General features: G+C 53.6%; 1 protein-coding gene across 11 annotated transcripts in view; it reads right to left on the bottom strand.

Annotated features, from left to right (window-relative positions):
• TSPAN9 (tetraspanin 9) overlaps positions 1 to 24,257 on the bottom strand; it is a 221,915-nt gene that overhangs the window by 46,671 nt on the left and 150,987 nt on the right. For 4 of the 11 annotated variants that reach the window (XM_053225724.1, XM_053225721.1, XM_053225723.1 and 1 more), the window contains one exon: positions 16,722 to 16,823. The exons of the other annotated variants lie outside the window; for them this stretch is intronic. In XM_053225724.1, coding sequence (XP_053081699.1) covers positions 16,722 to 16,823 — 102 coding nt within the window. The remainder of the gene's footprint in view (positions 1 to 16,721; positions 16,824 to 24,257) is intronic. 11 annotated transcript variants of the gene reach the window in all.

Genomic DNA, 24,257 nt, shown 5'->3' with positions numbered 1-24,257 from the left:
TTCCAGAGAGATCAATCAAGTTTTCGGTTCCAGCCGAAAGAGGAGGGCAGCTCAGGGCCAGACAGAGAAGCGTGTGAGGTGAGGAGGCTTCCTCAGGTGGGACACAGCCTGACCGGTCTGGCAGCCCAGCCCCTGGGCTGTCCGTGGCAGGAGGCGGTTAGCCGATCTGAGGTCTCTCCCTGCTCTGAGGCCAATAGGCCTCCCTGGTATGAGGAGAAGGGGTCGGAAATGCAAGGGACCAGAACCTTCTCTCCTGCTCACAGCTTTGCAGAGGGCTTTGTAGGTCACATTTCACCAAAGTGGGCATCAGCCTACCCGTCTTTGATGGTGAGCCACCAGGAGGCAGGGTCCCAGGACTATCTGTCACTGGCTTCCTATGTAAGCAGCCAACATAGACACTTTACGAATGCGACGAAGGAGACAACATTCATGAGGATAATACGATGAGCCCTCGGCCCCAGTTCGAGGTGCCCCCTCTCTCATGACGCACCTACTGCCTCAGCCCCTTTCCCCCACCCACATTCAGGAGCAGCTCCACCTGCCCCAGGAGGCCCTCCCCGATGGGTCATCCGTGGCAGCCCTCACACCGAGCTGCTCTCATGCGTGCCGCAGCTTCATGCGCGCCTGTTGGACAACCGGGGGCCCCTGTGGGCAGCGCCCCACCTGTGTGACGTTTCTCAAATGTTCCCTGCAGTAGGAGGAACTCAGACAGCACCCAACGAAGACTTCCATGACTAGGTCCGAGCATGCAGAGCTGTGTCCCTGCACATCACTACGGGCCCTCTGCCTCCTGCTGAGCTTGGAGAAGAGTCATCCGTCTGCCACCAAGAATCTGCCAGGGGCTGGACTCACAGATGATTCCCCTACAAAGGTTGGGGAGCACATACCCAGGCTTACGAGTCCCTTCTCTACCCCCACCCCATTTTTTCCGGTCCCAGAAAGCCCCAGCTAATCTCTCAGTGAATACCATGTGCTGCATCAGATTCAGAGCCAGCCAACTGCATACCAGGCGCTCTTCACATATCATCTTCTTTACTGAGAGAGGCAACATGGTGGTGACGAAGTGCACAGGGGCCAGCTGGGGATGAACAGACTCGGTAACCACCAACTGTGTGACCTGGGACAAGTTACCTGACCTCTCTGAGCTGCAGCTGCCTCCTCTGTAAAAGAGGTCCCCATCACCACTCTCTCACATTTGCTGCCAAAATAATGTTTGTAAAGTGTTTACAAAGTGTCTGGCCCTCTTAGAAAGCACCCAATAAATGGTAATTAATATTACATTATTGCATCAGTCCCTCAAGGTATTACTGTCTTCTCTCTACCAGAAAAGAGAATAAAGCTCAGGATGTCAGATTCAGAGTCACAGAGTTGTTGCTAAGGAGACAGAGATAGGGATTTGAACTCAGGTCTTCTGACTTAGGGCACACTGTTCTTGCAATACCATGGGCTTGCAGAGAACACTAAAGGGACAGAGAGGCAGCAGGGTATGCCTGGGGAAGGCCACAGCTTCAAGTGACAGGGTCCAAGTAGCTGGGGCCCCTGAGTCGGGTACCTGCACCCCTGACTTCAGCAGCCCCCTGAAAGATGAGCCTCGGCAAGTCTTCAAGAGGCTTGGCTGGTGTCCCCCAAGTTAAATGCTGCTACAGCAGCCAGGCCAAACCCCCAAAGCTAATGAAACTGGTACCTGCTCTCCCCACATAGGAAACTGGGAAGGTGCAGCCAGCTGCCAGCCTTCACACATGATGGGAAAGCAACAGTTTCCAACACTCTGGCTGCTGGGCAAACCCAGCTCATAGGGGCACTACCTTCTCCATCTGCAAACAGCCAGCAATGACCAGAGGGTGGGAGATGGGATGCAATGGGCATTTCACAGACGACGACCCCCTCGATGGGGAAAACCACACACATGCGCCTGTCACACCCAGTCTTGCCAATCCCCTGAGACTCTGGTGACATTAGACACAACCTCAAGGAGAATAGGCACGTTCACAGACATGTTCTCCTTTGGCCTTCTGGGCCACCCCGGGGAAGTACATACTTTTGCCCCATTGTACAGATGAGGAAACTGGAAAACATTAGGTGATTTCCCCAAATAGTAAGGAAATAGTAAGGAATAATAATAGTCGTGCAAATAGTAAGGAAAGGGTTAGGATACAAACGCCAGTCTTCAGGTTCCAGGCCAGGATTCTTTCTGGAACAGCGTGCTATTCATTTGTCCTCCTGTTTATTCATTATTCTCCCTTTGTTCCACTCATTCCGTCATTCACTTGCCTACATTCCTGACCCTCGAGGTCATTTATCCACTGCTACCTTCTCCTGTTTCCTGAGAAACAGTGGGAGACCACGGTGATGTTTTCCTTTCCTGCAGACCTGCCAGGAATGCCCGCTTCCCCAAGCCTTACCCACAGAGCTGTACACAGCCAACAGCGGCTGGTCCCAGAGTAAGAGCTGGGGATAGCGCAGACGACTCCATGCTTCATCCCTGTCTGCAGCCCTGGTCTAGAACCGGCCCCTCCACTGCACAATGAAAAGCCCCATACAGACGTATTTGAACCTTCCAGAAATCTGGCTCTGGGATTGGTATTTTGGGAGGGGGGCGCGGAGTAAGGAAAGGGAAAGGCAATGGAGCCAGTCACCCAGCTCACAGGCACATGCATGTGGCTGAACTGGATCCAGCCAATTAATTAGTCAATTAATGACAGTATTTACTGAATACTCACCACTGTGCTCAGGGCTGCAGGGGGCAACAGGTACTGGGAGACAAAGTTTCTACCCTCAAGAGACTGATGATCTGGTTGAGGGAAGGAGGCACACATATCTGGAAAGAGAACTGACCAGGCAGGAAGCACCACAGTCTCAGCTACAACACAGACATGTAGAGCTACTGAGAAATTCAGAGGAAGGTAAGGCACCTGCAACTGGGGACAGAAAGATTTCGTTCAGACCATGGGATATCATAGGGGAGATGTAGAAGGATGGCCAGGATTTAAATCTGGGATGGCATGGAAGGAAATTACCCAAACTACCTTCTCAACACCACAGCTAATGCAAAAGACTGCCTTGATCTTTCTTTCCCCAATCTTAGCTAAATATTTCACCTTTTTTATATAGGCACTTGGCAGAGGCTCCAGGATGGGAAAGCAGAGCAGTAAATTAGATCTGTGAGAACATCTCAGCCACACACAGACACACACACTGGCACACGTGCGCGCGCACGCGCGCGCGCGTGCACACACACACACACACAAGCTCACACACTCCATTCATCCCCACTCTGTTGTGAAGTGACTGCCATTCTCCGTAGCCTGCTGTGGGCTCAGACCTGGGGCTGCTGGAAAAAACCTGGCTCAGGCCACTGGCTTTGGAATTATCCCCTGCAGAGACCAGGCTGCTCACCTGACCAGGACAGGCGCAGCCTCTCTACCCCAAAACCCCAGTCAGAGAAAACCACACCTGATCGGGACTAGCCAGGATGACTCCTTGCTTTGAGATCCGATGGTTCTAAAAAGAGAAGACTGTCCTTGCCCCACAACCCAGCACCCAAGCCCTAGGATATGCCCTGGAGACACTCCTAGACACACACCCGGTCAGGAATGCTCACCGCATCTTGCCCCTGCCAGCCAAAACAGGTATCAAAAGACAGACTACATAGTCACACAGTGAAATATTACAGGGAAGGGAAAATGAGCGAACTACAGTTACAAACATAACACGGGTGAATCTTGGACACATACACCTGAGTAAAAGAAATGCAAGCTACATACAGCATAGCACCATCTCGTACAGCTCAAGTGAGAGTAAAATTACAGAGGTTATGTTTAAGAATATGTATCAGCGGCAACACTACGCAACCAAGGAGAAAGAGTGATAAGAATGCAATCAGAAGAGGGGTTCCCTCCAAAGGGAGAGGCCAGGGGCACACAGGTGGGACGAGCAACGACAAGAGGCAAGGCATTGGTGAGGTTGGGTGGTGGGTTCAGGGGTGTCCCTCCTATTAGCCTTCATAACTTACATGTATATTTTGTCTTTATCAAATACGACTTAATAAAATAATCGAATGAGCTTGCTAGCTTAGGCAATTAATAATTTAATGTGGCTGTGGAAGCTCAAGAAGTCAGTGAGCCAATCTGCCGATGGTCACATAATGACACAGAACAGCGGGAGCGGTGGTGGGGCTGGGCAGAGGGCTGCGCCCTTGGCCAGCAAGAGTTGGGGTTTGGAGCACGCGGGTTCCCAGCCCCCGCTCCTGGGCGCACCCCCTGGGCTCCTTCTCACTGCTCCCACGAGGGAAGAGGAGTCAGAAGCATGAGGAGCAGCAGGGGTGTGCAGACTGCAGGGGACAAGACGGGAGGGACGGGAACAGCTGTCAGCACAGGAGAAGGCCGGCCACAGAGAAGAGGAAGGAGAACCTCTCTGTGTAGCTCTGGGGAACAGAGCAGGGCCAATTGGAGAGAATCAGCCACAACTAACGTGTCCTGGAAGGGAGCGAGCAGTCCGAGGAGGTGGTGAGTATCCACCGCAGGTGGCCACGTGGAGAAGCTGGAGCTGGGCTGTCTGCCCCTGCTAAGGGCCAGGGCCGCTCGAGAGAGAGCATATGAGCACACGGGCCAAATGCCGCTCCCAGGACCAGGGAGGGCTGGATGTGTCAGTATCATCTGGGGCGCTGGCTAGCCAAACCACTCTCAAATTCCTCCTTCAGACCAACAAGGCATCTCCACAGGTGGGAACCCCAAGTCCAAAGTTGCATAAACTTCCCCAGCCACTCTGATGCAACGCTAGGCTCAAAACCACCAGATTTAATGTCCTTTAAGAATCGTTTTAGTTCAAGATTCTGTGGACCAACTGCACCAGTGGTCTGGAACAGGGAGCGGGCAATCAGGACAGGGGATGGGCTTCTATGTCTCAGTACCTTTGATGACCCAGCCCAGATCCCTCCACTATAGGCTTCTTGCCTCTGGATTGAAAAAAAACAAAAAAACAAAAAACAAAGTTAAACTGGCTTCACAGCCTCTGGCTGTTGGGAGGATGTTTAAAAAGTAAGTAAATCTATCTATCTATCTCATGGTAAAAAGAGATACAAGCTTATAATGGAAACTGGGGATTGGGAGAGAAGATGTTTTGAGAGGAGATGGCACACATTTCCTGGGATTTACCATTACGTGTGCCGGGAGCAGGTACTTGGGTATACAAGGCACTCTGGTAGCTGAAAGCCTATGCCCACTTCACTTACAAAGCTCACCATCCTGAGGCCCATAAGAATTGTGCCAAAAAGAAAGATCCAGGAGTGCACCTAATGACCAGACGGCAGGGGCTTCTGGAGAAGCTGGGACTGAGGTCCTGCAGATGCCCAGTCCCCTCCCGGCGTACATGTAATTGTGCTGTTGCACTGGAGATGAGCAGGATGCTCCCAGGTGGTTCCTGGCCAGAGGCAGCCCAATGCAGAGCCGGCCCCAGGCTCAGGGAGCTCGCAGTGCCGGGGGCGCAGTGGCCAACTCTCCCGGCTGGGCATGCATGCAACAGCGGGTGGAAAGGCAGTGGTGGGAGGAATCTTGGAGGCCAGACGGCCCCCAAAGTGAAAGGCCCTGCCCAGAGCCAACGAGAAACCTGACCCGGGAGATCATCTGAAGGCGCCGCCCGCCCACGGCCTGGAGCGAACCCCATCCAGGCTCCAAAGCGAACATCTGTTGTCCTGGCACCAAGGCTGGCCAATTCTACGTGAATTTCCACCTTCCCCACCCCTACCAGCTCCAGTCTTTGCCCCTTGAGGTTGACCTCTTTAGGGTGGGCCTGGCATGGGGTATACACAGGTCAGGTTGTAACGCGTGGATCTGGTGAGCTCTCTCCAAGTTCTCACCCATGGCATCTCTCCCTGGTGAAACGGGGCCAACACGAGGGATTTTGCCCTAGCCAAGGCCAGAGCAAGGCCCAGCTTGGGAATGCTGTCCTTGCTGATGCCCCATCTCACATCGTGTTTAGCATCTGCAGTGGTGGCAGCAGCAGAACCAGAGTCTTCCGTCTGAAGGAATCCGGAGGGGCGGTGCTCTGATGGAAATCCCGGGGGCCAGACAGGGGAGGTGCTTGGCCCTAGGTCACGGAGCCAGGGAACCTGGGACTGTCCCTGCTTCCCTTCCCTCCCATCTGCCTCTCCCATTTCTGCACCTGCTGTCCTGTTGCTTCTGCAGGGATAAGAGGCTCCACAGAGCAGAGAGAGCAAGAATGCATGGCATTCCCTGGCGAGAAGTTAAAATGACTTTTAAAAACCCACAATCCTTACACACTCTCTTGACCAAGCACTGTCCCCAATTCGAGGTGTCCTTCACCTCCCGGACAGGCTTATGGAGGTCAGGCTGCGCTCTGATAGCACAGAGCCCCCCGGCCCCACCCCATCACTACACCTTTAGGCAGGGAGGAGTGCACAGAGACCCTACTGGCTTAGGGCCTCCAAATAAGGCCAGATAAGGCCCAAGCCACCCTAAGGAGTCTCTAGGGTGACTAAGGAGTAAGCAAGCCTTTCGATAGGTTGGCACCTGCTCAGGGAACAGAGAACCGGGAGCAGTGGCTGAACAACAAAGAAAAGAGGGGTGCACTGGGGATGAAAGGAGATGGTGGGGGAAGAGTTGGCAAGACAGGCTGGGAGGGACTTCTGCCGCTGTTCCCAGAGAAGCTTGGGAAAAACCTCATGGACTGAGAAACCACTATTCCACCCCCATTTTAGAAGACTATACCCAAAGCGTTGAGGAGCATTCAATAGGCACCTACTATTTGCAGAGGCAGGTGCAAAGCAAAATGCCTTAGTGTCCTCTAGAAACACTTAGTTCTGGGCATGAAGGGAAAGCCCCGGTGCACGCAGCACTGCAAAAGAAAGGGCTGCCTGGCTCCGGGCAGTGGGAGAAGGGCCCAAGAGGGAAGAGATGGTGAGACATGGACAGGGGAGTCAGGCCCACAAGGGACAGGGAAGCTGGGCTGCAGGACTACGCATCAGAACACACGCAGGAAGAGCTGGGACTTGACCCTGACTCCTAATCTTCAAAACTGGTCATCCTCCCAGACATCCTGGGATGTCTGCCACCCCTGCCTGGGTCCCAAGCATCTCTAACAGAAGCCCAAGCAGGCTCCGGGCAATCCTGAGGGCAATTGGGGGTGGGGGTGGGGAGGGGCCCAGGTGGTGTGGAGGTGGGGGCAAAGCAGGGCCCCACAGGGCAGGTGCTGGGAAGGGTGGGAACCATAGGAAGGATGGAGAATGAGCTGAGAATAAGGAAAGGAGCCACACTCAACACAGTCAGGTCCCAATCTCCCGCTCAGGGACCACAGGAGGCAAACTCATCTGGCCCAAGGGAGACAGGGCTGGCTCTGATCTTCGCACACAGCAGACGGTTCATGAATGTCTTTGCAACAGAGGCGGGTACAACAGGGCCTGCCTGCCAGAGCAGAGGCTGCAGAGCTCCATCTGCATCCCACACAGGCTGTACCTGGCAGGAGGGAGATGCCACCACGAGCCTGCTTCCCCCCTCTTTCCGAGGTCAGCAAAACTCAGCAGGGAAACTGCACATAGGTTGACCTTGAGGCAAAGCCCTCCACACTCTTCCAGTGCTGTGCACAAAGTTTTCAGTCAGGCGTGGCCCTCACTGCGTAAAAAGGTCCTGGTGAAAGCCCCTTGCCAGCAAGCCCCAGACAGGAATACTGCAGAGCTCAATTAGGCCAGGGGTAAGGAGAAAGTGTGTGATCAGCAGAGCAAGACAACCGTGGGTGCTTCCCCCTAGTCCCCCAGTTCCAGAGTTTAAGGATGAGAGGAAAGGCAGAGCAAAGCAGCATGTCAAGTGCAGGTTCAGGGTCAGAGGCATGCTTGAGGGCCAAGCCACGATGCCACGGCACGATGAGACCCAGTGTAGGAATCACCTTCCCCGTTCTACTGGCTGCCCCCTGCTGAGAGGGCGGGTACAGATCCCTGGCCTCTACCATCCCCTAGGTCTAAAATGGGACCCACCTCCCTCCTGTGCCCACTGCACCTGAGGATGCCCTGGGTAGTGGACTGACACACCCATGTCCCAATCTCCAAGACCTGTGAGTGTGGCCTTATTTGGAAAAGGGGTCTTTGCATGTGTGATTAAGTTAAGGATCTTGACATGGGGAGATCATCCTGGATTACCCTGGTGGGCACTCGCGAGCATCCTTACAAGAGAGAGGAAGAGGGAAATTAGACACACAGGGGAGAGTGTGACATGAGGGTGGAAGCAGAGACTGGAGTGCTGTAAGACAGAGAAAGAGGTCAGAGCGATGCGGCCACCGGCCAAGGAATGCCAGCAGCCACCAGAAGTTGCAACAGGCAAGGAAGAGTTCTCCCCTAGGGCCTCCCAAGGGAGAGTGGCCCTGTGAACACCTTGATGTGGTCTTCTAACCTCCAGAACTCTGTGAGAATACATTTCTGTTGTTTTAAGCCACCAAATTTGTGGCAATCTGTTACGGCAGCCACTGGAAATCCTGGAAGGGAACTGTGGTAAGTTTCCATCAAGAAACCTGCTTGGGTAACAATCTGTGTCCAGGTGGAGAGGTGCTGCCACCCAGGAACAGGCCCTGTCCCCCAGGAATGGGCCCTGCCACCCGAGAATGGGCGCTGCCACCAGGGAACGGGCCCTGTCCCCCGGGGAACGGGCCCTGCCACCTAGACACAGGCACTGCTCTACGGCTCACCAGCAGCCAGGGCTCAGGGCTGGTGCTAGAGCCAGATGCTCTGGGGGACAGGGTGGAGGGAGTATGGCCTCCGGAGCCCAATGGCTTCAGTATTACCTGTGTGATCCTGTTACCTAACATCTCTGAGCTTTAGTTTCCTCACAGAAGATGGGGCTGTACTGGTATTGTGTCCCAAGGTGGTTACAGAAACTAAATACTGTAAATATTGTAAAATATTTTTTACTGTCTGTTGAGCACTTAGCACAGCACCTAGCACACAGTAATTGCTTGGTAAATATTAGCTGCCATCGTTATATCCTTGAAAGGGGGCGTGAGGAGCAAAAGGGCAACGTATATGAAGGTGTTTGCTGAACAGGGAGGCACTACATGAGTGGCAGCTGTTGTCAGGTACTGTAACTCGGCAGAAGTCAGGCTCTTTAACACCGCAGCCCACGCGAGAGGGACCAATCATCCCTGTTCACGAAGAACCCCACCTCCGCTCATCTTCAAGCCCACCAGGGCACCAGGCGCCACCTCATGCAGGTCTGGTGCAGGGAGCAAAGGGGTGAGTGGAGAACACTGTGAGACGACACGGCAGGAGGGAGGTTTGGGGTGGGTCTGGCCCACAAGGCGGCCTGCTGCACGGACACTCGCCCACTGGAAAGGGCTGTGTCCCCTCAGGCCTCTGACCTTGGTGTCTCAAGGAACCCAGGAGCACACAGGCCATGGAAACTATGCACAAGGAGCTTGTCAGGAGGCTGAAGCAGCCCTCCAGCCCCTCCCCCTGCAGTACAAAGAAGCCCAGACTGTGTATCCTTGGGGGACACATTCAGGCCCAGAAAAAAAAACCAGGACACATGTGTGGCAGACAACTTCTAATGCTGTTCTGGGGCTCTCAGTCTCCCTGTGTTGGTTAAAATTACTGTTGGCCTCAGCTCTCGCATTTAATTTTTCACCACTGAACAGTCATTTGGATTTGCCCATGGTGGTGTTTCTCATAGAGTACAGACAGTACAGGGCTCAGTGTCCACAGGGAGAGAGCTGCAGACTAGGGTTCCATTTTGGCCTCCACCACCCACCCAGGCCTGCTGGGGAAGTGCTTGGTGTCCCCCTCAGCCCCTCAGTATCTCACTAATCAATGGGAAGAGGACCTAGCCCCCTCTATAGTCAGGGCCACCATGTGGAAATCCTCAGAAGGATTCAGGTCACAAATGAGGGGGGAGCCCTAAAATCTGAACACACCTCCTCTTTACCTAGAGGTGGAGGCTTGGGACTCTCTACCTCTAGGTAAAGAGCAGTCAGTGATCTACCCAGAGAGAAGGAGAGACTAGGTGATCCTTAAGGACCCTCTTGAGCAGAGGAGTCAAAGGTGGGCCCTCCTAACGCTGCCGACATGTGAATCTGACCTTTCAAGAGCTGACTGCTCCCTAAGAAGTATCCTGGCCAGTTTTCCTTGAACTTGTGGACCAACTAGGAACATTCCTCCTTTCAAAGCCCAAAGACCAAGAATGGAAGGTTATCTCCTCTGGCCTATAAAGAAGTTTCTCCTGCTATGTGCAATTCTGGGAATAAAAAATAGCCTCCTTTCTGATCCCGCCATCCCCCTCCCATACCACCCTCTTCTCCTCACATACAGATTTCCTCCCCCCAACACTCAGAGCAACCTCCTGCACCCTCCCTCACCCATTTACACTCTGCTCTGGTGCCCCCCAGCACTGACGTCAGCAGGAGAGACAACAGAACAGCGCCTCTGACCCTCCTCCTGCCCGCCATCCACACTGATGGGCCCTGTCGTAGTTTGCTGTGGTCAGAAGAAAGGAAAAGCAGTTCCCAGCTGGCTCCCAATTGGGCCAGTGCGAAGGAGCACAGAAGAAATGTCCCTCTGGGTCCCCCGAGTACAAGCTTGTTCTATGAGCTGAGAAAGGACATGTCTATCTTTCCCAGGGATTAAGCCTGGTAGCCCAGGACAAAGGAGTGGCCTGGTCACAGCCCGTCTGATGAGCATAGCCTATTTAAAAACAATCCCCCCTGCTTCCCCAGACTTAAGGCAATCACTCTGCTCCTGTCTTCCTGTTATTGTAGAGAGGAGGGGGCTGTTTTCCCACCTTTTTAAAGCTCCGGAACCAAGCATGAGTCAGGCAGTGTGCAGGGATACATTGCTCATCTTCTCATAAGATGCAACAGGCCAACATCCCACAGAGACCTGCCCCGCTCACAGCTGCCAGCAAACTGCCCCCAGACCGGCACCACACACACGTGACTCCTGCTCTGCTCGGAGCTGCTGTGCCCATCTTGGGTGTGACACCCTTCCCACCACCTGGCCCCCACTTCAATGGAAGGTGCAGAAAGTGCTGCTGACCTCCCCAGCCCAGACTCCCTTCATTGCTGGGTAGGCCTGCAGGCCGGGGAGGACCCAGGGATGCGAGAAGTCAAAGCCCTGTGTGATCTGAGGTCACTCACCTCCCTCCACCTTGGGTGCAGATGAATGCATTCCTAGAGTCCCCAGCATTAGGCTGGGTGCCTCTCCTGGGTGCCCTGCACAGAACTAGTAAAAGGTGACACTCACACTCAGCTGTGATTGAGTGATGGCAAATTGATTGCTGACATCCTGTCACATGGGGACGAGCATCACTCTCCATGGCCGCCCTGTGAATTTGACCATCACTTGCCCCCCCCCCCCCCGCCCCCGGCAGCCGCTCCCCCCCCCCCCCTCCACAATGGGCTGATCTAAGGCAGACCTGCTTTCACCAAACAGGAAGCATGCTGCTACAGCGAAGCTGACAGAACTGGGGAATCTGTCAGGGGGCCTGCACTGACGTCAAACCAGACCCGACAGCTGTCATTCCCCCAGCCCATCACGCGGCCATCCTGGCGCAATGCGTGTCTGTGACTGAGCAGGCACTCGGCCTTGTCTGAGATGCAGGGCTGCTCAGAGCCATCCACGCGGATCCCGCCCCTCCAGGCACAGCCTCCCCAGAGACAGGGTCCAGAGGCCGCTTCTCCCCAGCCCGAGGCTGGGACAGTACAGAAAAACAGCCCTGAACCAGAGCCTGAGCCTGGGGTTCTAGTCCTGCCTCTGCCACCAACTTGCTCTGATTCACAGGCCAAATGCCTTTCCTTCTCTGGGTCCTAGCTCCCTCGTGTGCAACAAGAGAGGGATGGGCTCGCTGAGCTCTTTCCCTCCCATAGCCTGCAAACTCCGGGGCTCAGAATTTCACCTCCCTGGCTTGTGAAGGTGCCTGGCACACCACCTGGCAGAGTGGTGCAACCTCGGTGAGGCCCAGCCACTCCCAGTAGACAGCCTCACTGTCTCATTTATAAGTGTGCAAGGGTCCCAGGGAAAACCAGGTGCTCCCAATGAAGACAGTGCTGCCTGACACCTACCATACAGAGAGGTGGACGGGCCAGGTGCACACATTCAGCCAAGGGTGGAGTGAGTAGGTTGAATTTGAAGCAATGGGGACTCTGGTAAGATAGGAGGAAGAATCTCCTGCCTGCCAATTAGAAAAACTTCGTTTTCTTTTTTTTCAGAGATCTTTTTAAGTAGGCTTCATGCCCAGCACGGAGCCCAGCACAGGGCTTAAACTCACAACCTGAGATCAAGACCTGAGCTGAGATCAAGAGTCAGATGCTTAACCCACTGAGCTACCCAGGCATCCTCTTTCAGAGATCTTGAGCAATAGTTAGTATGGGTTCTACCCTAAAGAAGCACACACCCACCTACAGATAGAGAAACAGACAGGTAGCAGTTTTCAGCCTTGGCTACACATGCGAATCCTTTGGGGTCTTTCGATACCCAGATGCCCAGGACAAACCACAGCGCAATTAAACCAGACTTTTGGAAGACGGAAGCCAACACCATTATTTCATTTTCAATCCACTGTTCAACTCCAATGTATGGAGAAGACTGAGAAGTGTCCTGACGTCTGGCTGCCTCATCAGTACCAGGTTAATCATTCTCCTAACAAGCTACTCCTGCTGCTAGTGCTATATCCGTGCTCCAGCGTTAAAGTGCTCGGACTCCCATTCTCTTTCCAAAATTTCGTAACAGTGTGAGAGCAGTGCTATCCTCCCAGGTGAGGGGACGGAAGTAAGGGTAGGAACTGCTAGGGAGGCAGGGTGCAAAGTGACAAGTGGGCCTCACTAGTACATTTTTTTACTCTAAGGCAAGACAGACATGCAGACACACACACACAGACATGCACCCACATATAGGCACATACATTGATATACACAGACAGGCACATACACATAGGCACGTACACACAGGCAAACATGTACAGGCATACTCACAGGCACACACATAGACATGCACCCACAGGTGCACACACACAGGAACACACACAAGCACACATGCAGACGCGCATCCACAGGTACACACACAGGCACATACACACAGACATGCACACACACACACTCAGGCACATACACACAGGCGCATGCACACAGGCACACACACATGCAGGCACATACGCAGGTACACACGCAGGTACACACACACACAGCACATACACACAGGCATGCACACACAGGTGCACACACAGGCACACACACATACTCAGGCACATGCACAGGCGCACACACACAGCGCATACCCACAGGCATGCACACAAACACACAGGCATCACATACATTAAAGCTCTTAGGGCTGTTGCTCCAGGCCTAAAGCATCACAGCAGCAAAGCACACAGAAAACATGCCACAAAAGCTAGGGGGGGCTGGAACAGACAATGACACAAACGAGGGCCCCATCCCACACCTCCATGGGACGTCAACATGAGCATTCCCAGGCCCACTCCTGACAAATCCCTTCGTGACATGTCTCCATCGAGAACTGGCCATGCCGGGGGAGGGCTTGGCAGTGAGCTGTGTTCAAATTAGCCGGGGAAAGGGCACGGAATTTCACTGTAATTGGTCATGTTTGTTCCAAGGATGACGACTACAGCACATTTCTCATGTTAATGTCGTCCAACTACCCGTGTACTGCAATTACTCTGCATCGATTTTAAAGCCGACTTAGCACAATAGCAGCTTCTAATTTGTAAGCAAAACCTCAGTGGCATAAATCAAACTGTTAGAGGCAACGCCACCGTCGCATGCTAATGGGGAGTTAATAGACAGGGGAGGGCAGCTGGGGCACTGGGCCCCCGCGGGTCCATCTCCACCAGGTGTCCACGCTCCACCTGCGTGTCTGCCTTGGCCTCCACGTGCATTTCCGGGGCAGCTCCCCAAGTCTGAATAGCCAGAGCTGTGACTAATGCCCCCCTCTGCTCTCAGCTATAGGACAAAACCCACAGTACGGAGAAGTCGGTTGGTCCTGTGTCCCAGCATGAGGCCTGGGGGATGATTTAAGGAGAGAACTATAAATTGTGGGAGAACAAGGACCCAGAGGCCAGCATTTGGTGAACTTGACTCTCTGGTCCCTACTACCAATTAATATTTCTTGAGGACCCACTAGAGAAAGGGCCCTTGGATTTGGCACGCTCTTGGCAGGAATGTGGGCCTCCAGAGCCAAGACAAAACGAGCCATCCATTACACAGGACCCCACACACCATCCGATCAGATCACCTCGGTGGCATCAGGCTCAGGAGATACAGCCAAGAGCCAAGACCCCTGTGACTCCTCCCAGATACAGATCCATGGGGTGCTGGGGTGACCTATTAGCCTGGCAAGGGAAAAGCCCTGGGCCTGGAGACTTGTGCTGGTAAATGCCCAGGAGGAACTTTCGACCTCTCCCTTTGCCACCATCATCGTCCAGCCTGGGCAGGGTTTGGAACCCACCAGATGCTTCTGCTCCCCACCGTGGAAGTGCAGGTTACACCAAAGCCAAACAGGCCTCACCTGGGCTGGAGTCAGGGCCCTATGTGCAGGAAGTGGGGGTCCCCACTCACACACCCTTCTCTTCCCAGGACAGTCATGGCTGTGCCCCTCCCTCCAGCATCTTCACAGAGCCAAGCCTAGGCTGTGCCTTGGGTACAGGAGAAGTTCGATAACGTTAGAGGAAGAACTGTCAGGAAACGACGGTGCAGAACCCTGCACAGCTCCAAGGAAATGTGTTCATAACAGAGCACCTGAGACAGCTGCTCACTTTCTTTCCAATATACTCTCGTTCGGGGTTCTTTCAACCACACATTTTATGGTGTCAAAAGAAAGGCTTCGATTAGGTGCTCAGGTAGATTTAATATTTCTCTTTAATACAAAATAATGTCTCAATATGTCAAGGCAGTCTAGTATGACAAGGTAGGGACTATGTTCCATCCCTGTTTTTGTCTTTCCCGGAGCAAGTAGGTGTTTGAATGAATGAACAAACAAGGGGAAGAGCTAGCAAAGGAGACAGTGAAAAATCTAGAGAGCGGTCCTAACAAGAGATCATCCTCCCACCACCGACAGTGAAGGGAGCCCTGGAAAGCTCTGACTGTGTGTTCATGTTGGTAAACTAGTCCCCTCGTCCCCAGGCTTCTCTCTCCCCTCCCCCACCCATCGAGAGCCAGCAAGCCTGCAAAAGGTCAACCTGATACCAAGTCTCCAGAGCTCTCCTTGCCCCAGAGCCATAAAAGGTAACTTGAAATATCTCTTTGAATCTTTGGAAAAGAGCAACGGGTGAAAGATGGCTCCAGAGTCAAGAACCGTCTCACAGGAAAAGGCCAGTGCATCCCTCATCTAAGATCTATGACCAGCAAGGCCCTGTCCTTTGAAGAGCAGAACCCGGAAACGGCCTGCCCTTCCCACCTGAGGCCCCTCAGCTCGTGGCCTGGTGTGCCACCATTGCCTCATACTCAGACAGCTCCACCAGGCAGACTAGGAATGACCCCCACAGGCCAGGAGAGCAGCGCTAAGCTCTGCACTTGGGCCCTCCTGCCCGTCCAAGGAAAACACATCAATACCAGATTCTTCTGCAGATATCCCCCATACTTCCCACTCCCCAGGAAACGACCCACGTTAAGCCTATCAACAAAAGCATCACCTCTGGCTACTCCAAAGAAACACCTCTGCCCACATTTGCTGAGCTACTCTGTGACACAACGTGTTCTCCTGGAGTGATGGACGAAGTGAGGCTCAGCCCCTGGGGCAGGGGCACCTGTCACGTGGGCTCCCAACCATGAGGCCCACAGCCTACCAGTGAGGTGCCACCCGCCCACCCCAGACCCACTGGAGAGCATGTGGGGCGACACCCCGGGTTTGCTGATCCTAGCAGCTTTACTCGGAGTCATACTTCCTTGGTCTATTACCAGCCTGGAACAGAAAAGGCAATGCAGGTATCCCCCCACTTTCCTGAAACTTTGCACTGTGCCACTTTTACACAAGACGTACATCAATACCTGTTTTCGCTGGCTGAAAGAAATCCGAAGAGGATTTTCACTTTACACACACACACACACACACACACACACACACACAGAGCAAAAATACCATTCAGTGTTTGTTTTGCAGCCAGCCATTATAGAGGCGGCACACACCCTGAGCTGTGAGAGTGGCCCCACCGAGTTCTTTCCCTGGAAACTATACTCAGCGTCTCAGCACCAAGCTGCCATAGCTTTGAACTGTATCTGTGAGCATCTGTGCTTTATCTCCACTTATTTTGTGCCTCTGTTAGCAAGATGTGCCCTAAGGTATCAGAAAAGCCTAAGAGAGGTTATTTTCTGCATCTGGGAATGCTCAAAAATTATTTCCATATAAATTAATGGTAATTGCTTCTTCACTTTACACCATTTCTGCTTGTGAAAGGTTTCATAGGACGACTCTACTTTTAGATAGCAGGGGAAACCTATTTGGTGGTTAGGAGCAAGGAAGGCTCTGGAATCAACCAGACAAGGGACAAGGGAGGCAAGGCGCTCAGACCAGGGCCCAGCACAGGTGAGCCCCCAGAAGTGGGGGCTGCACAGATAACTAGAATTCAGGCCTAGTCCAAGAAACTTCCTTGATTTATTCCCTCTATTTAAATCATCCTTTCTACCTTCCCTCCGTTTGTCCCTACTCCTCTATATTCCTAAATCCAGAGTGAAATATACAAAACTTTAGAGTTTCAGAAGAGGTCTCAGTTTAAGAGAGCTACCTGTCCAGCCGATCCTTTGCTCCTGGCATGAGAGGTATGGACAAGTGTCCCTCCATTCTCCCGAAGGTCAGTCTTGGTCAGGTGCCCAACCCAACACAGGCACTGCAGTTGAATAAACGCAGTTCCCTCTGTAGGTGCTACTCAACAGAGGCAACATAATAATAATGATAATAATAACAATAACAATAATAATGGAGACAAAGTAGCAGGAGCTATCCTTCCTTGTGTGCTGTGCTGGGACATTCCCTGCTCACCCCCCCCCCCCCCCCCCCCCCCGTCAACAACCCCCTGGGGAAGGCTGTGTGTCACGGTCAGTGTTCACAGTGGAAACAAAGTGAGTCCAGAGAGACTAAGGAATCTCATTAGATCATCGTCAAACTGAGGCTGTGACTCTGGGCTCATGTCCCCACCACGGCCACTAGACTATCTGCCCCCTGGCCTGCCAACAGGAAGGAAAACCACCTGTAAAATCCTTGTCCCCAGCACATCACTCTCCATTTAAGGCCCGTGCTTCGCAACAACAGAACCTAGACAGCCAGGAAGGGTGGCAGTCTGTCTGGCTGAGTGGCCCTGACAGCCAACACGCCCACCCTGGCTCCCTGTGCCTCTGGATCCCTCCTTTGGGGGTCCCAGCTATATTCCAGGACATGGATTGCCAGGGGGTGAAGGAAGAAGAGAAATATCAGGTTGTTTTTTTAATGACCCAGATTCCAGCCAGATGCATTTGTTATTGGCAGCGGAGAGCCAGCGGAGCTAAGAACACAGGCAGCTGGCGATGTCTTAATCACTGCGGAGAGGAAGGGACAGGCAGGCTCAGCCCCTGGAGCTGGCTACCTGAGGCTCTCTGCCCACGTCTGCCCCGCCCCTCCAGCTGTCCCTGTGCCTTTGCCTTTCGTTCCCCTTATTCCTTTTCCTCTCCTTCTCCCTGCTTAGGTTCTGCTTTTGTCTTTCCTAAGTGGGGCACCCAGTCTCTCCATAGGCATGCCTCGGCCCCACCAGCAAGGCCAGGTGGGACATCTCTGCCCACCCAGGTCCCTGGCTGGTCTGGCTAATGCAGACCCCAGGGGCCTCCTCCAGGGCCTTCTTTTGTGAGTTCAGTAAGAGGTTTCAACTCTAGTTTAAACGTTGTGTCCCTAGAGACCATCCTAAAAGCATAGAACAGCCCACCTTCGATTTTCTCCCCCGTCTCTGGCTGAAAGAGCTCCAAGCACTCAGCAGCTGGGAACCCATTCCTCATCTGTCCATCTCTCCCTGTCCTGCAGGAGGCTGGGGGAGGGGGAAGGGGCGAGAGGGACCGAATGACTTGCCTCATTCCACTGAGGAGAAAGCCAAAACAAAGCCTAGAGAAAATAAGGGCCCAGCTGAGGAAGTGGGGGCTGAGAACAGAAACAAAACACCTACACCCTAATTCTGAACACATGTTCCCTATTTTGCTCTGCCAAGGAATATGGCTACACTACCCCAGCCAGCATCACCTGTCCATACGAGCCTCACCTGACCCGAAGACACCCATCACTTCATACAGTGTTTCCATTACTCCATGAACCAACCTAGAGAGTAGACCTATTATTGTCCCATTTTACAGATGAGGAGGTCAAGGCTCAAAGAGTTAAGCATCTTGTCAGGTCCATACCAACAGTAAACAGTAATGCCAAGAGACAAACACACTGCCTCCAGAGCCAGTGATCTTTACACATATTACCTTTCACTTCCCAAACCAGGCAGCCTGAGAAGCCTGGCAGAAGGGAAGGGGCAGGGAATCGCATGCTGGGAGGCGGGAGTGAAGGGTGGCTACAGGGATGCAGACAGGGGCAGCTGAAGCCAGGGGCAATTAGTCTCTGTGGGGTCTGATTTTCTTCTCCCCTCCCAAAGGAAAAGACCTCGTCCGATTTCCTGACATAAGTGAAAGGGAGAGAAACATGTCTGCACAAGAGCAGTGTCTGGAACGAGGCTCACCCCTCACTCTCCTCTCAAAGACCAGGCCGTCCGCCACACCGGGGCCCCTCACTGGTGCCTCAGTAATGCAGACAGACGGTCATCAGGGACATCAGGTGTTGGGTGTGGTGGTGTTGTTTTTACTCCTCCCCCACCTTCCTTCTCCCATCACCTAGAACGCAGAAGCTAAGTCCAACCTCTGACTGAGTCCGTGGACATCTCCATCAGGGGACCTATGACTGCCTCCCCAGAAGGGCTCCCAGGTGTGCCCTCCCTCCTCAGTCCCAGCATTCAATGTCAGGAGGCATCAAGTCAGGGGCAGTGTGGAAGGTTCGTCTACTTAGTTATCTCCTAAATACATCGAGGTGAAGGGAACCTGGAAGGGAGAGAGGTGTGAAGAGAAGTTTGGGAACACCAAACAGAAAAAGACAAGGAAAAATACTCTAGTAAATTAAATATAAATAGCAAAGCAAGAGGCTGCCCTCTGAGAGGTGTCTCTCAGCCCTCTGCCCCCTTCCCCATTTTCTCCAGCCCTTTCTCCAACCACGTTCAGAAGTCCACTCTGGCAGCTTTGCCTTCCCCAGGATGGTGGGCCCTTCAGGTAATGGCCTGGCCTGGAATTTCACAAGGGTCCTGGGAGCCTATGGTAGGCCCAGACAGAAGCAAGGGGCCATGGGTGTCTGTGTCCAAAGGCTGGAGGTCAGGGCCTTGGCAAAGGAGGTGCACACTTCCCCAGGACACCTGCAGTTCTGTGGAGAAACCAGCCCACAAGTCTACTCGGGAAGCTGTGAAGGGTCCACGTAGCCTGGAAGCCAGGCCACATCCTGACTACATGTAATTCAAATGGGTTACCATGCCTACTCGGGCACTCTGGGTTCCAGTGCATTCCATGACAGCCAAGAAGGCTTTGTTTATTCCACATGTGACTTGGGCCCTCAATATAACCCCTTCTCTCTCTACAACTCAGTCTCCCTAAAAGCAAAATAAGGCTGTTGACACTCTGGTAAACCTCCCCGAGGAGAAAATGTCCTTTGGGAGACAGTATACAATACTGATCACAGGGAGGACTGAAGCTTCCCAGACCCTTGCCTCCAGGCCGACTCCCCTTAACCAGGCTGAGTGCGTGGGGTGGGGGTAGACATCTCTGGCGGAAGCAAAGGAACTGCTCACATCTTCGGTGTGCATCCACAGTGGTATGGGTGAATGTGAGCACTCTGCTCATGCCCTGCCCCCAAAACCTACTTCCACATCTCCATGCTTAAAGCAGAAACCAGTAGGCTTTGTCCCTCAGAGGATGATTGGCCTGGCTTGAATATCCCCACAGGGCAGATAAACCCAAGCAAATTCGCTCAAACTCCTGTCAATCAAAGTGCCAGACTTACAGGCTCAGAGACCAGCCCCACACCCAGTGGGGGAAGGGCCTCCCCAGAAGATCCCCGGCCAGCACAAGATTCTTCCTTGGCAGAGCTGAGGTCACCACGGCCCTGAGAAAGGGCAAGGCAATGGACCGGGTACGCAGTGGGTCTGACGGATCAGCCACTGAGAAAATGAAACCAGCTCTCTGTGATCTGAAGACACAGGTCATCTTAGTAAACCCCTAACCAAAGGAATGAGCCTGAACAAGCCACACAGAGCAGTCCTAGATGAATCTGGAGGGGCATTTGTAGTTCCTACCCAGACAAGCCATTTTCTCCGCACTGACCCGCTACAGAACTTTGGGAACGCTGGAAGGGGCCCCCTCCCGCCACCACACTCCCTGGACAGTCCTGAGTGGGCTTGCCAGGGTGTCAAGCATGGTGGGATGCCTTGGCAGGCAGCCTGCAGGAGCCGGAATCACGCACTTTAGTCACACAGGTACGGTGGCCACCTGGATGGAGAAATATGTCCGGGAACAAACCACTGTGCAACTTTACGGCCCACTCGGAAACGGGAAGGCAGGAAGGTGGTGGCAGAAACAGACACAGAGAGCGACGGGCATTAACAGAAAGAAACGACACAGTAATCCCAATTTACAGAGCGCCACCCTACACAGACTTCAGAGGACTGTCTCGATGTACCCGCCTGACAGTTCTTTGACAGGTTCCTTGACCGGTTGGCCAGCCAAGTATTCAGGTTTATCCCCATTTTACAGATGAGAAATTGAAGTCAGAGATCATCACAGGGGGAGCCGTGGCAGAGCTGTGAGGGGCACCCACACTCCTGGTACAGGCTTTTTCCATGCTGCCCCAGGGGCCTTCTAACAAAGTCAGAGTAAAGGACAGGCCCAGGGGCTCTGGGCCAGAAGGGGAGATACAGCCAGAGACGGCAAAGAGCACCCAGTGTATGCGCTATCCAGTTGAGGACACCCACCCTGCTGACCCTTACACCGCAAGGGGAGGGGCAGACAGGCTCCTGAATTCATGATTAAGCAGCCCATTGAAGGGACAGCATCCCCAGCTTGGAGCCTTGACTTTAGTGGGGTTGGGGGGACTGCTGTTTGTTTTCTCAAAGGGTGGCAGCTGGGGGCACAATGTAGGGCCACAGGACAGGGAGGCAGCTGGTGTTGGGACTGCCCCAGATAGAGGTGGGCGGTAAAGAGGGGAGAGATAGAGGCGGGAGGCATCTTGGTGCAAGGGAACAGCGAAGACAGTGTTCAGGGGACTTAGGGGAACGCAGGAAGGGAAAAGAAAGCTCTTCCTAATGATGAATGCTGGAGGGCGGAATTGGAACAATTGTAATTAAGGCTTCTAACAATAGGAAGGGAGCCGAGACAGTTCTGTGTGTCAAACAAGGTGCTGAGCTCCTCTCCTGCAGTGAGGGTGCTTAATAAAGCGGCCCACCCCTCATTACCTGCTTGGTGGGTGACAGCCCTCTCGGGTGGGGGTGGGGGCCAGGCAAAACCAGCTGACTGCTGTGGCTGGCCCCATCTCCTGCTCAGACCCAGCCACGACCCTGAGGTGGGAAATGGGAAGCAGGGGAGATTCTCTGCCTGCCACTGAGCAAGGAAACCAAGGTCCAGGGAGTCAAAGCCCATTGGGGAACGTTCCATCTGGAACCCGGGAGCCCCTGTGCCTGCACCCAGCATGTGAGCCTCCAGGCAGAGCAGAATCTGGGGCAGTTTTGTGAGCTTCAGGCAGCGAGTTCAAGCACACCAAGGACACACCCGGCCCGGCTAGGTGGGTCCTCCCTCACTCTGGACTGTTTCCCCACTTGTGAGATACAAGGAATCCTCCTTGTTCCCTCACTCTACCAAGGCTACTGTGAGGAAAGGAAAATAAGGTATCTCAAGAATCATCAGCTCTTTAAAAACACAAAGGGAGCAAAAGAAATGTGTAAAAACGCAGGATGTCAGAGCCCAAAGGGACCCCAGAGATGAGCTGGTTCAAGTCTGTCATTGTCCAGATGTGGGAACTTAGGCCCAGAGAGGGGGAGTAATTTGTCCAGGGTCACACAGCCAGTGAGCAACACAGCCGGAACTAGAACTGAGGTGTTAGCACCCCATTCCTGCTCTTTCCCGCTCTGCCACCTTCATCCCAAAAGCAAACTGAGAATTAGCTGGTGTATGTCTTGAGCGAAACGGGATTCCGGCATTTCTACAAATGGGGAGGAAATGCAGGATTCATGGCTGGGCACACCAGAATTTTGCCGGCTGCTGGAGGGGCCATCCAACCTACCCTGCCCCCCAACAAGTTCTGAGGAGCCCCCAGCCAAAAAGGAAGAGAGAAATCAGCAATGCCGAGAATCTTGTCAATCTTCCTCCTACAGCTCCTGATTCAGACCCGCCACTCTCTACAGAGCGGCTTTTATGAAACATGCACTTTTCACACAGACTCCCCTCCTCCCACCAGGCAGGCTGAGAAAGGGGCAGATGAAGGGGGGCTTGAGGCAGAGAGGGGGAAGGGGGGCCTCGCGCCCTTCTCTTTGGCTGCCATAAATGGTAACAAATCAAGCACCTTGTGCGCTCAGCTCTTCCAACAGCATCAACTTCCTCCCCCCCACCACCCTCCTGAGGGTCCCCCAACCTCCTCCCCACCAGGCCCCCAGGCCTCAGGGACCGGTCATGGTGGGTGTCCTAAATGGCTCGGACATCACAGAGCTCTGGCCCAGAACCCAGGCTGACACGCTGTCACTCTGATTTGGGTCTCATGAGCTCTTGCCCACAGGCAGGGGAAGCCTCCCTTGAGTGGGTGGGGGGCACAGTCAGGCCTCAAAACACACCTGACCTCCTGGAGAGAACACACTGGGGGCTGCCCCTCAATGAATGGAGCACAGAAGGGCTCTGGGTCCTTCCGCCAGCCACCGCAGTCTCCTTAGACCCCCCTGCCAGTACAGCCGGGTTCACCACGTCCTCCACACCTCAGGGTGTTACACAGACCTTCCACCCAACAGTCTCTACACTCTGCCAGGTACCACCCAAAGTACTGTTTTTAAAGGGGTCCCCAATGATCAGCAAACTTTTCTACCAAAGCAATTCCTTGCCCACCACAATCTGGCTCAAAACTCTCTTGCATTAGCCCCTTTCTCTGGCTTCAAATATCACCTCATTTTTCCTGCCCTCACCTCCTCCATCATCCCCACCACCCCCTCTGCTCGTCCAGAAGCCCTTTGCCTAGCTGTCCTCTTGCCCCTTCCCTGCCGTCTCCCCAGGCACACATCTTCCATCGCCTAGGCCCTCAGGTCTTCTCCTCTCTGCCCTCAGATACTCCCTGAGGTGCCTGCTCTGCTCAGAAGACAGACAGCAGGTGCTGGACACGAACATCCTGACACCGCCCTCCATGGTCAGGACAGCACTTAGCATCGTGCAGGGCATGGCAGGTACTCAATATGTACTGTCCCTTCCATCCCAGGGAGGTGCCCTGATGCGCACCTGTTGGAGGAACACCTTCTCCTCCATGCTAGCCTCATTCATCAGGTCTGTACACATGGCCACAGGGAGCCTGAGGGCTAGGTCCTGCTCCAGGCCCTCATCGTGCTGACCACATTCAGACATGCCTGAAAGGCCATCCCGCCTCCTCACCGTGTGGCTGAATACCATTCTTTTGTCAAGGATCAGCTCAAGTCCTGTCTCTTCCGCAGAGCCCTCCCTGTCCACCTGGCCTTACACTGGAACCACTTGGGGCTACCACAGCTCACACTTTCCGGAAGCCAAGGCAAACAGGAAGCACGTTTATGTGATTACGTAAGAATATATACCATTTATAAGTGCCCACTACACATGAGAGGCCATGCACAGGAACTCTGATTGACATTAGTTATTCAATAAGTCCCCACTGCCTTGTAATACTGGATGGGGAGCCCACGGGTCGCACACTGATGATGTCCATAAAATGCACGAAACTTGGTCTGGCTGACTGCACGTGTGGGCTCCCTGTGGCATGCTACACTGCCTTATCATACACCCTTGTGACAGTAGTTGGCTCTTCCCAGCTAGACTACAAGCCTCTCTAGAGCAGGAACAGAGGGAGTTCTTGTTCCCCTACAATGTGCAGCATGAGGTTAGCAGACCATAAGCACAACTCAAGACTCACTGGCTGGTCACGGAGAACACATTTTTGGGAATTCAGAGACTTAGGACTGGGGAATGTCAGGAAACTCCAGGGCAGGGCTGAAAAGTAGCCGCAG

This window comes from Acinonyx jubatus, chromosome B4, assembly GCF_027475565.1.
Source record: "Acinonyx jubatus isolate Ajub_Pintada_27869175 chromosome B4, VMU_Ajub_asm_v1.0, whole genome shotgun sequence".
NCBI classification, from domain to species: Eukaryota; Metazoa; Chordata; class Mammalia; order Carnivora; family Felidae; genus Acinonyx; species Acinonyx jubatus.
Note: the sequence above shows the minus strand (reverse complement) of the source record. Positions and strands in the feature narration are given on the sequence as shown.